Source organism: Chelmon rostratus, chromosome 1 (assembly GCF_017976325.1).
Source record: "Chelmon rostratus isolate fCheRos1 chromosome 1, fCheRos1.pri, whole genome shotgun sequence".
Classification (NCBI taxonomy): domain Eukaryota; kingdom Metazoa; phylum Chordata; class Actinopteri; order Chaetodontiformes; family Chaetodontidae; genus Chelmon; species Chelmon rostratus.
In genome coordinates this window covers 17,372,026-17,389,872 of record NC_055658.1, presented here as the reverse complement: position 1 = coordinate 17,389,872, position 17,847 = coordinate 17,372,026, and the positions used below count along the sequence as shown (strand labels likewise).

General features: G+C 39.9%; 1 protein-coding gene across 4 annotated transcripts; it reads right to left on the bottom strand.

Annotated features, from left to right (window-relative positions):
* Window positions 1-364: 364 nt before the first annotated feature.
* Window positions 365-9,738, bottom strand: ccpg1 (cell cycle progression 1). 4 transcript variants are annotated; one of them, XM_041942850.1, is made up of 11 exons: window positions 9,657-9,738; window positions 8,459-8,548; window positions 6,273-6,390; window positions 6,079-6,164; window positions 5,785-5,974; window positions 5,517-5,612; window positions 4,262-4,603; window positions 3,637-3,752; window positions 3,044-3,163; window positions 1,562-2,871; window positions 365-1,351 (listed from the first exon to the last, which is right to left on the bottom strand). In XM_041942850.1, exons 2-11 carry the CDS (start codon window positions 8,516-8,518, stop codon window positions 1,162-1,164), a joined length of 2,628 nt encoding a protein of 875 aa, XP_041798784.1. In that variant the 5' UTR covers window positions 8,519-8,548; window positions 9,657-9,738; the 3' UTR covers window positions 365-1,161. The 4 variants fall into 4 exon arrangements, with proteins under 4 accessions (XP_041798784.1, XP_041798800.1, XP_041798792.1 ...); XM_041942866.1 differs by having other exon boundaries at window positions 5,517-5,609; XM_041942858.1 differs by lacking the exon at window positions 9,657-9,738 and adding an exon at window positions 9,331-9,551.
* Between the last annotated feature and the right edge of the window lie 8,109 nt (window positions 9,739-17,847).

The following is a 17,847-nucleotide window of genomic DNA, read 5'->3' as shown; positions in this document are numbered from 1 at the left end:
GCACCCTTGCACCTTGTTATCAGTCAAGCCTCGAAAGTTTGTGGATGACACCACCCGCACAGGCGCATCTCCTCACCTCCTCCATCACCATCTGCAACACAGCTGCGACTGCCAAGGACAAGGGCAGACTGCAGTGCGTCACTCACTTCACCTAGAAGGTGATCTGTTGCAATCTGCCATCCCTCCAATATCTAATGAAAAATAATCTCCAAGTACCTTCAGGCTAGAGGATCACACACACTCAAACATTTCTCCACTAGAGGAGAAGGATAGAGGATTTTCACCTGGTTCTGTATCTTGTATAGTATTGTGTATTTGTACATAATGATCTTCAGATATTTCATACTCATTGTCCTGGGGAAAGTCAGAGGAAGCATCTTTATTTATTAAAGGCACTGACAAACATTGGAACAATGGCAATTTTCTTTCCTCAATGACAAGGTCACCTGTGGATTTAGTGCTCAAATAAACATTTTAAACTCATTTAATTTTTTTTAAATATCACTTGTTACATGTGTCAAATGTGTTCTTTTTTATTATTCACAACTAAATTTAGAGTGACATTATTTTTCCAGTCCTTTCCAAGACATGCACAGTAAATAAAACTGCCAGTTCCGGTTAAAAAAAGCTCAACGTGGAATGTTAGAAAGCTGCATTTTAAATCTGAAAGCAAATTACAACCCTGTCACACAGAACCTGTAGCAGCAAATTAAAACAACTACATGACTGTACATGGCAACATCCAAAATGTAGCATGTCCTTTTTTATAGTTCGGCTCCCAATAAAAATTTTCTTCACAATATTTTTATGCGTATTTTGAAACAACAAAACTGATACTCAATGGATGAGTATCAGTGGTGTTTCAGCAGGAAACCTTCATCAGGTTCATAACTTGCAGGCCAAAATATAACTGTTTCATTTACACACGTGTAAACTGATAAATGAACTTCTCATGTTACAAATGTAGGGATGATGTAAAAATGCCACATCTTTCACTCAAACCTAATAGCCACTACTTCAACAAACACAAAACAGATCAAGGACGTTCAGTAGCATTACAAAGTTAACATTGTGCAAACTTACAAAAACAAAGAGATTTTGCATCTAAATACAACCCAAAATAGAATTTGCAACTATAATATTAAACCAGCTGCGATATTATCAGTATTTGGGATCAAACGGCATAGGACCCAGTTCTATTTTCACATCAGCCATGTGCCTGTCTGCGTTTCTTCCTGCTCGGCTCCACTTGCGTTCACAGTGTGGTCGAGATCTGGCTCTCTGCTGCTTTCGTTGTTGATGCTTTGCCCTCGAGTCCTTGGAGTCTGTGTTGGGTCTTTCAAACGGCCTGCTGTGTGATTCAAACAAAAATCATAAATGCCGTAAATACTCTCGTGTTAAAAGCTCATACAAGCTGCAGCATGAAAGAAAACGGGGGTCTTATTCCCAAAACAACCAAGTTTATATCAGTCCAAACTTTTTGACTTCTCTTTGTATGCTGATTTTTGCCTGTTGATTATACTTGTGAGATACTTCGTGAATACAGCAGTGGGAGACTTACTTTGGGCCATAGCTTTTTGTGTAAGCCTCTCCAAAAAAGTGCCGGTAGACGTAGTCATCAAGATCTCCAAACACATCGTCATCAAGTCCGTGATACTCGTGCATGTCGGTCAGATAGTCCTCCACGCCGCTGACAAAGTCTGTGAACAGCATCCGGTCGTGGATGAACACTCCGTTGTGGAAGAAGTTGTTGATGAACATCTCGAGGTCTTTCCAGTGGTGGAAGTGGTCGACTTCCTGCTGCAGGTAGCTCTGCAGCAGCTGGTGAAATTCATCTGCTCTGATCGGCTCCATAGCTCTGTTGAAGAGACTCATGGACTCCTGATAGGCGCAGTCAAAAACTCCGGCGCATCCTTTCAAGCTGGACTTGTGGGTGTTTTGACTTTGATCTTCATGAACTTTACCTCCTGATTTTCGAGTGTTGCAGTTGCTTTTGAAGGAGTCGTCAAATTTGTGCGAGTGTCCATGATGAGGCCTGTGGAATCTGTGCTGCCACGACTCTTTTGTGTTCTTCTCATCACTCCTCTTACCATAAAAACCTCTGGCTTTGTTGATGAATGTTGAGGCTGAGTCCTTGAAGTTTCTGAAAGTTAATTTGACAGAATCTGAAAACTTCCTCAGGTTCTCCTTCACGGCTTCCTTTGCTTTCTTGATCTGCTCTTTGTGGTGATGGACAAACTCCTTGGTGGAGTTCTTCACAGCATCAAGTGTCTCTTTCATTTTGCCTGTCATGCCCTCTTTTGGTTTTTTGACGTTTGGCTCTGTGTCTCCTTTGGCTCTTTCTTCTTTGGTTTCCACATACAGCCTCTCCCACAGGTCAGAGCGCTGCTGCTCAAAGTTCAGTCTCTTCTCCACCTCCATCAGACGGGTCTGTAGCTCTTCTGCCTCTGAACCGGCTTCCTTTCCAACTCCAGGGACGCGACGCCTCAGCAGGTTTAACTCTCTCCTCAGCTCATCTGTAACCTTTCTCTCTTTGTCAAGCTTCTTCCTCAGTGTCTGTGCTTCTGCCATCATGTCTTCCCTCTGGACGTAGAAGCTTCGGATCAGCCGTTTCTCTTCCTCCAGCTGGTCTTTCAGCCTCTGGTTTTCCGACAGCAGCGAATCGGCACCGGCTCCCATCGCCTCCCGTTCTCTAATCTTAGAGCGCAGGTTTCTCAGCTCCTCCTTTAAGGTGGACAGGGACTTTTCTTCACGTTCCAGGGAGCTTTTCAGCAGTTGGTTCTCAGCTGTCATCACCTGCTGCTGTAACTCAATATTCGTCCTCTCCTCAGCCTTCTGTTTCAGCAACATTTCCAGGTGATCTCTCTGGGCCTGAATGGGAAAAGAAAGTACAAAAGAGGGTAAATAATGGCTTTGCATGGTGTTTACATGAGTCATTATTATTGTTGCACAACTGTGAAACAAAATGCAAGAAGAAAAATTAAACAAACACTTTTCCTATTATAACATTTGCATTTAATGTGCATTTGTATTATTTAGTTACCTGAATGTGCACCTGTTTGACATTGAGCTCCTGGTTCTCCTTCTTTACCTTCTCAACCACCTCTGTCAGTAGTGAAATAACTTTTTGCTCATCCAACTCGTCCAAGTCACTCATCTCAACCTGACAGAGGGGGGGAAGAAATAAGTTATGGTCCATGTAAGTTGTGGGTCATAATCGTTGAAGGTGATCAGATCATGTTCACTAAAAACATGGATTATTCTGCTTCACAGTAAGTAGGCGAACAATAAAACAAAGCCAAACTCAAAAAGTCTTTTTTGCAGCAATGACCTGTAATTAAAAGTTAAGAGTTTCTGCTTTATTTCTTTATGTGTTGACTCAACTAAATGGTAGATTTTTAGGATTTGTTGTGACATGGCAAGCAGGATATAATAATTAGTGCAGGGTTTCTATATTTGGTTTAACAATGATTTAAGAATAAAGCAATTCTAAATAAATACAAAATAAGCATTGTGCATAAACGTAGTCACAAAATCCAAAAGCATGGTAAAGAATGAGTTAATGATTATTGTGATGTATGGTCTGCAGCAAAACAGTTTATTATTGCTTGACTTGTGACATGTGTTGTCACTGACCTGGTTTGTAAAAGGTTGGTCTCTCTCATGCCTGTAAAGCAGATCTCTCACACTATCAAGTCCATTCACTCTGATTTTCTCCACTGTTTTCTGTCTTTCTTGAATCTGGACTGTGCCTGCAAGTGAGATTTGCAAACCAAACACATGATTTACAGACAACATTAGAAAGCATTGTTGAGGTAAGGCTAAATGTTATGAAGCAGCATTCCTACAGTGGTCTCTAACATTTATAAAAAACAGAAACACAGTTATGAGGAGAAAAACTGGGGCAGGTATAAAACTGCTCAAAGTTCACATAATAACTATAGTTCCCTCCAAAGACAAAAACTGCTGATATATGTCTTGCTCCTGCTCTTACGACCAAACTAAGGCGTCGGGTGAAAAGAAACAATGGTTAGACAGACCAAGACCAAAGTACATTTTTAATTCTGCAATGGAAGACTGTCCATGCCAAAACCAGACTCGAATCCCTCTGAAAATCAATGGGATTATCTGATCTACACAGATGAAGGTACTATACTGTTAATCTTTTAGCAATACCAAATATGTTCATTTCTACTAACTGGAAAGTTTAAACAAAGTATAATGTCAGTAAAATCTCCCAGTTGTGCAGTGAACCTCTTACCATAGAAGTGTCCAAAGCCCATGCTGATGGCTACAACGAGGGCGATCAGGATACACCTGTTGAGGATGCTGCTGCCGTGGCCTTGCATTCGGACATCCAGAGCAGCAGCAGGTCTAACTTCTGTCTGCTCCTCCTGCTGCCCCTCATCTTCCTCCTCCTCCTCCTCCTCCTCCATCTCCTCCTCACTCTGGCCAGACTCCAGTGCCTCCTCCTCAGGATCTGTCAAAATGCTCGTGGTACTCTTCCTCAACCTCCGTCTTCGGACAACAGTGCTGCTGCCTTGTCCTGCCTCATCCTCACTGCTGCTGGAGTTTGTCACTGCAGGCTGCTGCACTGGGAAAACTAGAGCAAAATACACAAAGTTATAGTTGTGGTGATCATATGGTGGAAAAAGAAATTAAGAGAAAGAAGAGCTACACACAAAAATAACAGGCTCAGAAAGCACACCAAAGTGGGGTTGGCAAATGAAATTCAGTTCCAAATTACAGCATATCGGCTTGTTTACATACAAACATGCAACGCTAACGAGACTACAACGTGAGAGATGGGCGGCTGTAAACGTCAAAGGTGTGACTTCAACTTACAAAAGCAAACAAGAAGGCAAAGTGTAATGCATGTTGGGAGCCACTTAGGTTATAGTTAGGTGCACATCAAATTTGTCTGAACATTTAAGGCGACATGGCATTGATCTAAACAAATGTTCAGCGTTTGATGTCTTGTGGTTTCCTTACCCCAGACAAGTGTGTCGACAACTTCTCAACAACCAAGTGACCAACTGATTATATGTGTTTGTATCTCTTTATGGAGGTTCTGCACACGATGAACTTACATACATACATGCATATGTAATTGTTAGTGTGGTCACTTATCTGGTTGCTGCAAAAACAGAATATGATATATTTCTTCTTTCTTCTTCTTCTTTACTACTGCTAATTTTTTCTTACTAGTATTTGGTACTTGATGTTGTTTTGATGATCTGTACCAGGTGAAACACAGGTGTACCATAAAAAGTATTGCATACTTATTTGCGAGTACTAATGACTGACTGGAGAATGTCACCTCATTTTTTTAAATTAATAACTCCTCTGCTCTAATTTATCCAGACCTACAAAGACCCACACATGCGCACATGTTTTTTTTCACATTTGGTGAACATGCTCTTATGTTCTAGTCAGCAACCGATAAGGATTAGTTCTGTGCATTGCTGAGCAAGCTTAGCATCATATTAGATTCACACCGGTTTCAAACAGGCCACCTGGAAAAGAGCGGCCTCCAGTGAGCTGACTTCTCAGATGGTAGCCTAAGTTCACAAGACTCTGTGGTAGTTTCCAGTGACTCAACATCAAACCTGCTTTGGTGATGTAGAAAACAGGCAGAGAAAGAAAGTTCTTGTGTTGATGTGTCAGATTTCTCTTTGTTGACTCTTAAAGTCAGCCTAACTAAAGAAGAACTAAAGGAGATATGGGGACTGTTCAGTGTGTCAGTGTGTGTGTGTGTGTGTGTGTGTGTTGCTGCAGCCCTACCTGCCTCTGCAGTAGTGAAGGCATACTGGCTGCTGCAGGAGGTGCCGAGGTAGAACTCCTCATTGGCTGCTGCCTCTTCGTCCACCTCAACGTGCTCATCCTCCTTCGAGTCTCCTAGAGTCACAATGTCCGAGTGTTCGCTGGAGGACAGCAGAGTCACATGCAGTTTCCTTGGGGTGTTGTCTCCGACCTGGAGAAGATACAATATATTGAAGATGGAAGCAAAGGGAGCAGTAATAAAGTGGTTCTGGGTTCATTAAAGAATAGGTTATACAGGTTATTTGTCCGTCTCACCTTTGAGGCATACAGTGTCTCATCTATGGTTTTTTCAGCCACAGTGTCATCAAGTGAATCAGAAACCTTCTCTTCAATAGGCTCATCTGAGAATATAATAAATACAAATTAAGATAAATGTGTGACTTATGATTGTTTTGATTATGTCACATATACTAAATGTTAGCACAGTGACGGCCATAATTCTTTTTTACCAGCAGATGCAGAGGCCTGCGTGTCCTGCAGCTTTCTTTCCTCCACTGGAGGGCACTCTAGCAGCTCGGCTCCATATTCCACCACCACCTCTGATCCGAGTGTCTCAATATCTGAACCCTGTCAGCATAATAAGCAAAAATTAAAACTGGGAATGATGGAAGAAATTAATCTTTATGAATTATCAGATTCATAAAAACTTCTAAATTATTCAATAAGTATGAATAATTCAAACAATACATGCAGACATACAGTACTGAGCAAGAGAGCCTAAAGTATTTCTGTGTAATATGATTTGTAGCATTGACTGCACCCCACTCCATTAATGTGCCTGTCTGAATGAGCTCTACTGTCACTTCTAGAGCTCAAGTTCACCAGCTCCATCTCCCCCAGCTCAGCAGGAACTGGGCCTCGATCTCCACAACTGCCCTACTCAGTGGCCCCCTCCTCCCCTACCACAGGGACAACTCTCTCCATCCTGGAGAGGATTGTTAACAAGCTTTGCAAAACTCACACAAAGCTGCTGGGCCACACGCCGTCAACCTGGCACTCTACTTCATCCTTCAGCACCGGACTCCTCAGGAACCAAAGCCAGAATCCTGTTGGTGAACTTCAGCTCTGTCCTGAATGCGATCACCCTGGCTCTGCAGCAGGACAAGCTCTCCCAGCTGAATGTGCCTGACTCTACCTGCTGGTGGATCACTGATTTCCTGTCTGACAGGAAAGCTGGGTAAACGTGTCTGAACTTCCCAGACCCTCAGCACTGTATCCTCCAAAGCTGCATCCTTTCCCCTCTGTTCTGCTCCCTGTAGCACCCTCAGTCATGAGTCAAGCTCCTAAAGTTTAAGTGGATTACAGAGAGAACCCAGTCCCACCCACCTCCATCATGTGACTCTCCAGTTTACACTGTGGAGTCCTTCCACTTCCTGCACACCATCATCACTCAGGACCTCTCGTGACAGCTCCCTTATCAAGTAAGTCCAGCAATTGATGTACTTCCTGTAGCAGCTGAAAAACTTCTACACTGCAATCATTGCATCCATCCTCACCTCCTCCACCACCATCTGGTACACTGCTGCCACTGCCTGGGACAAGGGCAGACTACAGCATAATATCTGCTCTGCCGAGAAGGTGACAGGCTACACTCTGCCGTCCCTCCAGGACCTGTATTCCTTCGGGACCCTGAGGCATGCATGTAAACTTGTGGCTGACTCCTCCCACCCTGGACATAAACTTTTTCAGACATTCTCCTCCGGCAGGAGACTGCAGTCCATCAGGACCAAAACCTCATACCATAAGAACAGTTTCTTCCCACCTGCAGCTGGCCTCATCATTAAGGCTCAGGACCCCCTCTGACACTGACTCTCCTTTTCCTTATGTTTTCATGTTAATGTCAATTTCCTATTTTCTTGACTTGCAGTATTATTTATATTTTCTCGTACTATGTTTATTATGCACCATTACACCAAGGCTATTTTCCTTGTATGCGAAAACCTACTTGGCAATAATCCTGATTTTGATTCTGAAAAGGGAAAAACAGCAACTACAACCAATTATAAGTACAAATAGTCTTTAACTGCACAAGCCCAGCTTGTTTTTTCCTTTAACTTCAGATATTTAACATACTTGCAAAAACACTTTTTATAACCAAAACCCAAGCCTGGATTTCAGTAATAAAAGAGTATATTTGGATACAAAACCAATTCTAAAAAGGTTGGGACACTGTGTAAAACCTAAATTGAAACAAATATAATCATTTGCAAATGAACTGTGTTTACTGGCAATGGTTTTACAAAGTGTCCCTCAGCCCATGTACTAACATCCTTTATGCAATCATATGTTTCACAAAGTGTTGAACCTCGCTCCATCCTTGCTTGTGAATGACTGAGCCTTTTAAGGATGCCCCTTTCAATTTCAATTTCAATATCACAAAGGTCAGCTCATATGAGGTTAAGATATTAGTCATCAGTAAAAAAAAGAGAAAATTGTTTCAGGAATGAGTTGGGAAGAAAGGCCAAAATGTGCCAATATATTCAACAATTTGCTTAAAGTTGTGATCAATTTGTATATTACAGATAGCTTCAATGTAATAAAGCCTCCTCTACTTGCTGCCACCTTAAAATATCAAAAGCTATACAACAACAAATGAAAACTGATGGGATTAGGAATTAGGAAAAAGGATCTGTACCTCATTACTAATAATGGTCCAGCCACAGGACGACTCTGCATCACTTGACGTCTCTGACATTTCTGTCAGTTGTCAGCAATAAACAGGGATCTAGAAGAGATAATAAGGTTAAACACTGGAGGTGGTGTGTTCTGCTGCAAAATATCATGCATGTAGTGTTCTTGAGATATTACAGTTGTCCTATTTTTTCCCTTTATCCCTCCTGATATTGAATTTCTTATCTTTTCTGCCTTTCATTCTGAGTGGAAGGTACAGCAAAACATTTCATTGTACATGGAAACTTGATTTCAACTGTACATATGACAATAAACACTTGGGACACTTTACCTTGAAATGCAGGAAAGTGATACAAGTATCTGCTTCTACTTTTCTGTATCTGCTTGATGAAAACGAATGGGCTGATCCTGCTATCCAGACAGTGTGGTGTCATGCTAACCAATAAGGACTGCTCACATCTAATTCAGAACCAAGTGTACACCAACAGACTGCTGGTTGTCTTTTCTGTTGTCTTTAAAGACAGGTGGCAGGGCGAGCAAACCTGGCCCAAGCAGCCTGTAAATGTTTCACTGTGTGGAGTACTGGAAAAGCCTCCCTCACTGGGAGGTACTGGAAACAACTTAAGGTTGTTTTTAGATAAACGAAGTGACACAAAGTATTGAGTGTACAGAGATACAGAATAATACTATGAGCCACACCTGGTTGCTTTACAGACAAATAAAAATGTTAGATGTCAAATCAATTGTCAAGCAGCAGCTCAGCATGTCGCCCTGTCCAGTCACTACTCTTCTCTACCTGGTCATGAGCTCGAGACTGTTTTCGCCATTTAAATATTTCTGTAACTTATACAGCAAACAAACAGGAGTAACAGCGACCTCTAAGTGACGGACCACAGTAACAGCTGACTGGTGACTCCAGCTCCTGCGGCCTGACAATGAAAACAGCAAACAACAGAGGTACCAACGGTGAACACTGCAGCCGTCAGCTGAAGATGACTTTAGCTTCGCCTGACAACATTAAATGATGACATTTAGCCGTTGGTTCGCAGCGAGTTAAGTAACTTAATGGGCTAGTTATTAACGTACCTTCTCTGGCCATCGCCCGAACATATAACTACTGCCACAGACAACATGCATTGTCAATAGAAATATCTTAACGTCGCTACCTCTTTTAAAAAAATGAGAAAAATGACTAATCTCACCAGCGTTTGGCGCCCAACGACGACGCAGCTGTTTACAAGCAGCTCCAGAGTTATTGCAGTATGCCCTAGCCCAGGTTATCCGTTAATAACACTGCGAAGCCGACTGTACAAGGGAAATGTAGTTTTAGAGTGGGATATCTTGTTGCGAGGGATCAAGCCTAATCGAACTGTTTGAACTACATTTCCCATGGGTCAGCGCGGTGTCCAAACAGGTTCAGAGAGGGTGGGGTAACCCGTGTGGAAACAAATCTTGTGGCTCGGAAAAAAATATAAACAAGGAAGCGTGACAAAGCAGACTACCCACAGGACTAATTAAGACGAAAAGATAACATAAGGAAGTCTTTAATGTGTTTTGTATAGTTGTGTAGCGTTGGCAGAAGTTTTAAAAAGCTTGTCGCTAATGTTGAAAAGTTTTAACCGCCCATCAGAAGGCACGTGGTGGTCGTTGTTGTGGGCTGTGAGCGCGTGTCCTCTGGCTCTATGCCAATAGGCTGCTTAGTTAGGTGTTCCTAAGTTATGTTGTTCGGCTGGTGGATCTGGATCAGTAACTCTTAATGCTTGTGCAATGACCTGTAAAATGTTGCTGTGCAACGTGCACACTCACCTGTCATCAACACCATCACATGCATCTATGGTGATTATACTAGTTTCATCATGCTTTCATTTGAAGCAAAAAGGACGAACGCTGCTAAATACTGACAGTATAACGCCAAAGACACACAAAATAAGCACTATTATTACTGTATTGGGCATAATTATATACATTTTTTGATGATTTTCTGTTTTTGTGATCAAGATTGAAAATTGACAAACACAAAACTCAAACTAGTTGTCACTTGTCCTATTTGTTGTTTATCAAACAAGATTTATCTCATAGGGGAAACTCTACGTAATGAGGAGGCTTTGTGGAATGCCCCAACAAGACTAGAAACACGTATTTATTATGCATCCTGGTGTATTTATTATAGTTTTTGTATTTTGATTAATTATTGTAAAAGTCTTTCATTTTTGGATAAGTGTTCAGTATTCCTTCCAGTATTTAGGTCTGCTTGGACTGTACTGACTGCATGTTTTCAGAACTGCTACCGACAGCCTGGATGAGTTCACAGAGGTGACCTACATCAGTTGCTGTGAGGACTGCTGTGTACCATCATGCACCTGGGTGAGCTGTAACAATGACAAACCCTGGTTCACAGCTAAGCTTAGTCAGCGAAGGTCTCAAGAGGAATGAGACAGGGACAGATGTAGAGAGTCATGGCACAGGTTTAGCAAGGTGGTGAGAGAAGCTAAGTGACTGTACCAGTTCTCAGCTAACAACCCTGGCTCTGTCTGTCACATCACATCACAATCTACAAACCTAAATAATAATCCAATAGCCTGATCGGTAATTATTGGTTTCTCACAACATTACACTGGAAACACAGGGCAAACTGTCACCACAGTTCATTGCAACAATATCTTCATAAAAGTGAAAATTAGTTTATCTTATCTCAAAACTTGCCTTATGAGGTGTCCACTGAACTTCACAGTTTACTGAGCACCTAAATTTAGTTGGGCTACAAGCTACAATTTCATTTTAAATGTAATATAAATTGTGATTGAAAAAATAGCGAATAGACTGCATTTCAACCCAAAACAATCTGAACTGTCTTTTTTCTTTTTCTTTGGTTCTTTTTTCTTTGTTGCATCAATTTTCATCGGCCACCACAACTGTCTGTAAAGGAGGTTATAGTATAAACGGAGCAAAGTAAAGTCAGTCCCAGAAACACGTGTACAACACACATACATATAACCAATGTAGTGTAACAGGTTGGTCTTGCTTTATGAGGGAGCTGCACACACTTGGCGTGGTTCTGTGTAGGGATGCGGAGGAATGAGGCAAAGTGAAGTCCCGTCCTCCAGCTGTTCTGTGGACACACAAGACAGAGTCTGGCATGTGCTCTGCTCACTGTTGCTCATGGCAGCCCAGCACTGTTTGCCAGGTCTGTACCTGCACACAGCAGCAGTCATTCTGCACTAGTGGCTGTGTTTTACCTGTATCAGACAAGTTAACCATGATGGTCTGTCGATGCACTGTAGCAATGTCATTTAATTCATAGACCTTTTTTTTTAACACAATTAAAATGTGCACAAGACCTCAATGCATGTTGGTATATGAATGCTTTCACATTTAAGATATGTAGTTGCATGTAACCATGCAAATAGTAAAATGATTTCAATTGGTGACTTGTGATTTCAATTGGTGACACATAGTGAGATACAGATTCAGAATTGATTTATACAAAGAGCACTTGGATTGGTCCTCTGCATCAGCTGAAAACCTGAGTTTAGCTATGGGAAACTTCATCAGTGAAAAAAACATCGGATTGCTGCATCTGTATTAGCACATGTAATAAACACAGTTTCTGATGTATAGTATTCTTACTGTGTAGAATTAGAGACCTTACATGATCTGCTGTTAACATGTAATAACAGTAGAGGTCAGTGTTGTCAAGGTTATGGCAATTTTGCATGAGGCTCTGCAGGGAGCGGTAAATAAGTGTGTGTGCATGTGTGTGTGTACAGTAATGGAGGATGCATGTAATTCAGGATACTAGAGAATCTTTAACACTAGTGTGACACTAACTGTTGCAGATAATGTTCAGACTCCAGCGAAGGCTGTTGTATCAAAGTTGTATCAGCATGTTTATGGGAAACTTCCATAATTTTAAAAATGAGCAATAAATGTAAACTTTAAAGGTCCTAGTTTGGGGTTTATTCAGTTTCTTTGTATCATAACTTAATCATAACATAACAACAGGTTCAAATGAAAGTGCAACTTATTTTGAGAGAATCATTTAAAAGTACAGGACAGGTTTTTGTGAAAGTGGCACAGATGTTCACCCTCTTTAAAAGCCACTGTATCATCATACAGTGAAAACACTTCATTTCAAGGCATGTGTCGAAAATTTTATCCAAGAATACAAAAAATATTATTATTATACTAATATTATATATATATATAATACTAATATTTTTAGGAAAAAGTCAAGTAAAAGTAGTCACCATGACTTTTTAGTATTTGAAAGAATATATAGTTCATTACAGGATAATTACTACTAATACATCTTCTGATATTTGCAGATTAGGAATTATGTTTGTCACTGTGTATGATTAATTCTGTGTGTGATCGAAGTAAACTGCAGAAGGCTCTCTGACCCACCTTTTCTGGAGATGGTCAAAACTGTATCATTGTTGGTGAGACATATTCAAGTAGTTCTCTGACATGTATGGCTGCGTGTTTGGACCTGATCCAGAGACTGCATTATTTGGGTTTTCTCTCTCCCTTCTACACCACAGCGTCTCTGTGCAAAGCACTATTATTTACAGAATGGTAATCGCAAAGGAAAGTCTTTTTAAGGCTCTGGAAGTCAGATACTGTGCCTCGGTTTAAGACTTGGTTAACTGAGATCACTGGTGTGTTACATATGGACAAAGTTGGACATGGCATGACGAGCAGTTTTAATACATTTTCTGATATTTGTCAGCCATTTCTGGATCACTTTGCTCAGTTTGAACCTGACCAGCAACAAAATCCATAGTGTGCCCTGTCTGATTGCTAATTGCCGTAGCGATGCAGCAGTCTAATTCATTATTTTCTTTAAATATGCCCTTTTTTTTTAATCCTTTTGTTTTTCACTTTGTTTTTTGATATGTGTCTACTGCACTACGGAAAGTTCATGAAAATATATATATATTCCTGATGTGCAGCATTTTAATGTTGCAGCTGGTGCTAATTTTAATATACCATTATTTACGTTAATCATAGTTAATAAGCATATTGTGTTTTATATGTAAAACTGTAAATGTGGAAATAACTATAAACTAAGGCTGTCAAATAAATGTAGAGGAACAAAAAGTATGTTTCCCTGTAAAATGAAGCAGAGTCAATGGGGGAACTTAACACATTCAATCAAGCGCTGGATACTTAAGTTCAAATTTTAGATAATATCAGTATCTAAAATTGTTTTTTTAATGACACTTTTTCCTTTTGATCCATTACAATTCAGAGAGAATTATTGTACTTTTAACTCCACTACATTTATTTGACAGCTTCAGTCGATAGTGACAAATTAAGATTTTGCACACGAGGATCTTATAAAATATGTTCTTAGTTAAATTACCCACCAGTACATACAAGTAGCCATTTATGTATTAGATTGACAGAAAATTAATCTACATCTATTTTGATAATTGTTTAGGTCAGGTAGGATTTTGGATTCACTACAACAACTTAGTAGAATGATAATGTACTTCAGTAAAGTTCTCGTACATAAGTTACTTTTCACTGCTGTTTGAAGTGCTGATATACAGTATATGATATACATGTATATTTTCAAATTGGTCTCCTGCCTGGAAGGTGAGAAGTTAAAGGAGCAAGTGAATTGTGGATAAAATGATTTCATACCAGCAATGAATGAGTGTTTCACCTGTCCTATGTTTGGATTTTAACCAGCACAAGAACTCAAAGCACATTCAGTAAAGACAAGATGCAATTTTTTTTACTTTTATTTAAACTGAGAATCAGACTTTTTCATAATTATTCACTGTCTAAAATCTCCTAACTAAACATTTTGGGCAAAAAAACCCAAATCACAAATGATTTTGCTGACAAAGACAAACTGATGAAATATAACAAATCATGAACAGAAAATATCAGAAAACATAATAATTACAAAAAGATACATTCAATTTTCAAGCCTTGAAACCTGCTGAGGAGGAGCAGCTGTGGGTTCCCCTGAGTTTGACTGTAAATGACCCATAGCGCTCCTCCCCATGTTATTTTAACACAACATTACTGCCAAAGGGAGAACAAACAGTGAGTCACATAATATGCACACCAGACTCTGTGTTTTATCGCTTTAAATTCACACGCTCGGACAGGAACCTAATTCCAACATAAGATCATTCATGAGATGAAAGACAGCGGACCAACATTCTGAGCCCCTCGTTTGATAATGGCACATCTCGACCTCAATCTTACAGACATGAATGACCCAAGTGTATTGCATCTGCACCTGTCATAAGAATATGACAAAACAAAAAGCAGAGGTAGCACTTATATAGTTGTGTGTGTAATGAGCTGCAGTTTTTGTGAGGTGGGTCAGTATCTGTACAAGTATCTTGGTCTGGGTTCAGAATATAAGCATGAGCATGTTTTCAGAGTGAATCGAGCCCTTAAAGCTCTGATAACACAGGATGTATGAAAACATTATACTGTAGGCTTCAAGTTTAAATGGAAATGTCTATCCTTCTTTTACTTTGCAAAAGCAGGTTAAACATGACTTGCTCTTGAAAGACAACAGAAAAAAGAGGAGAACTAGATTTTGTGGAAATATATGACGATTAAGAAACAGTGTAACGTTTCCATCAGGCTGCCTCGTAGTACAACACATTACACAGTCTTAAAATGAGTATGAGTACACTGAAAATGACAACATTTCACACATAGGTGACGGACGCTTTTAAACTGATCTCTTGCCAATATGCAGCGGTGACCTTTAAAAAAAATCTTTGGTTTACATTGTTTGCTTTTCAAAAGAAAGTTAAACTGATTGTGTCACATCTCATCCCCCAAATTTCCCATGATTGAATCCTCTGCAGAATCCTCTGATTAATAATACAGAAATGTGACAACGTTTGTACGCCCACTGACCTTCCTATAATCTTTGTTATATGAAATCACTTCTGTGAGATCTTTAAATTATCTAAAGGTGTGAAACTTGAATACTTCATGTATAATTCTTGTTTAAAAACTTTAGGTACGTTCCACATGAGGAAATCAAACTAACAAAACAAATCCAACTTCTTAAATCATTTTGTAAATTATTTTTCACTAGGAGAAAGTCAGTGGGTGCACATTTGCACATGACTGCACTGTTGCAACACAGACTTCTAAACAATATAATATCTGTATTAAACTCTTATAATTTTCACCTACAATGTACAGACATCTGTTTGCAACGGTTCTCGAGGAACTCTGCAGCAGGATCATTTGACTCGTGCATAAACTTGATTATTAATTGTCACTCCATCGTCACTAAGTGCCCATACATCCTACTGGCACTTACTCAGAGTTTAAACCTGCAACTATCTTCACTCTTTTGTTGCAGGTCAAGGCCACTAATGTGCAAGGCTTTGTTCGAGGAGCAGCGCCTCAACTCATCTCAAAGGCCGCGTTTCATCTTTGGTCTAATCTGTTTTGATTATTTCTCATTCCTCAGTAACCTTCTGCCAGAGATTAGTTGAGAGACTAAAATAAACTTAGGTAGCAAACAACTCTTTGGGGTATAGCATCAAAGTCACCGCTGCACATTGGCCAATAATACAAAACTACTTGGCAGACAAGTGCTAATCTTTACCTACTCTACAGCAAAGCAAAATAACTACCTGGAACAACTATAATGTGTACTCAGTAGTACATTATTATTCTAACAAAAATATAGATTTTTTTTCCCAAATAAAACATTTCATGGTGTTCATTCAATTCTTCACTTTCATCTGTTTTAACACTTCCATTGCTTTTACTACAATCATTCTTCACGTGTTGCATCCTCACGTGGAGCTTCTCCCTCAGAAAGATTAGGCTTCCGTTTCAGCATCTGAGGGACGCTTCCCACATTAAGGCCAATTATAAAGCTTTTCTGTACCGACATGTCACTGCAAGCACTTCTGGTGTGAATCTTTACACGAATAAAAAGGAAGAAGTCAATAAACAAGAGTCTGTTGCAAAAACAGACATCGCAGGACCTGAGGAGAAACTACAGAGGGGGTTTCCATCTGTGGGGAGGGCAGCACAAACATCTGAGCTACTGGCACACAATGTTGGAGATACATTCATAGCATATTCTATTAGGCAATTACACACTACAACGGTTTAGCACTGAGAAGATACCCTGTCAGTTCAGCATGTAACACTACATGACTGTTCAAATGTACTAAACCTTGTTCCCTGAGTTTAGGAAAACAATAAGACAACAAAACAAATTCTTAAATGAGGTAGTATAAAACAGGAATGGCAAGGGCGGCTGCACACTGACGTACAAAAAGCAGACATTCGTTCTCTTTTCATGCCATTACTCAATCATGGACAAAATGAACAAAGCATATTATTAATACTGGCTCAGTACCTCAGCAACACCCGAGGAGATAAAAAAGAAACTGTATGTGTGTTTTCCATCCTTCGGTCCACAAAACAGGTGGAGCGAGAGGAGAAAGCTGCAGCACCCTTACCATCCAAAAATCAGAACAAAGTAAGAGAAAAACACAAAATGGGATGACAATCAGAAGAAAGTCATCAGGAAGTATCAAATGTAATGTAACTGAAGCAGCCCATCACATAACGTAGGTATAAGTAGTTATTAAATATACAGTGGAGGTTTACCCAGAGGTAAACCGAGGTAGATAATTAGTGAAAAGGACTCACGCTTCCCTTTCGCTCCAGTGATAAACTCTCTTAAATAATGTCAGAAATGTCACTTTTGTTACATTTTTGACAGGCTTTTTAAACATTCATGGTGGGTGAGAATTTTCTTTTTTCAAACACATACACACACAAATAAAGAGAAACTAAAAAAAGACATTCATTGAATGAAAAAGAAACAAGCAAAGGAAATCAATAACCCTCCCTGCCAACATCTTCTAGTGTAAAAGGCATTTGTTGGCATCCTGTTCATTGTGTTGGACCAAAAGAGGATAAAGGGTTAAAAAAAGGTTTCTCTCTCTCTCATACTTACATTCAGGCCTGCAGTACACTTGCAATGGAAAATAATTGCAGAAGGGTTATGGGGATGAAAAGTAGTCAAATCCATCCTTAGCTTCACTTGACTTTTTGACTGGTTTCTAAATTTTAATTTCCCTTCTTCTTTCATGCTTTGTGGCAGCGACACAGTTAGATTAGTTGGACATTTTGAGAACATTTACACTTATTAGTGAGGTGGGAAGAGTGATTCCACAGATAGCTGCTGTGTGTAGCCTTATATTTCACATACATAAGCGTGGAATCCATCTCTCATCTGTCTCTCTAGGTATAAGTCTACTTCTCAAAATGTCCAACTATTCCTTTTATTTTTCGCCGCCCTCACTGGCATGTAAATAAACAAATATGAATTTGACATTTCTGTGATTTGCTCATCTGACGTTTTTGAAAGTG

Bases quoted from the DNA above. Each gene is read 5' to 3' on its own strand.
- ccpg1 (XM_041942850.1), bottom strand. From the start codon at position 8,518: ATGTCAGAGACGTCAAGTGATGCAGAGTCGTCCTGTGGCTGGACCATT. The intron at 3,164-3,636 runs GTCAGTGACAAC...CCCCTCTGTCAG, and splicing joins ACCAACCTTTTACAAACCAG to GTTGAGATGAGTGACTTGGA. The intron at 1,352-1,561 runs GTAAGTCTCCCA...TGAATCACACAG, and splicing joins ACAAAAAGCTATGGCCCAAA to CAGGCCGTTTGAAAGACCCA.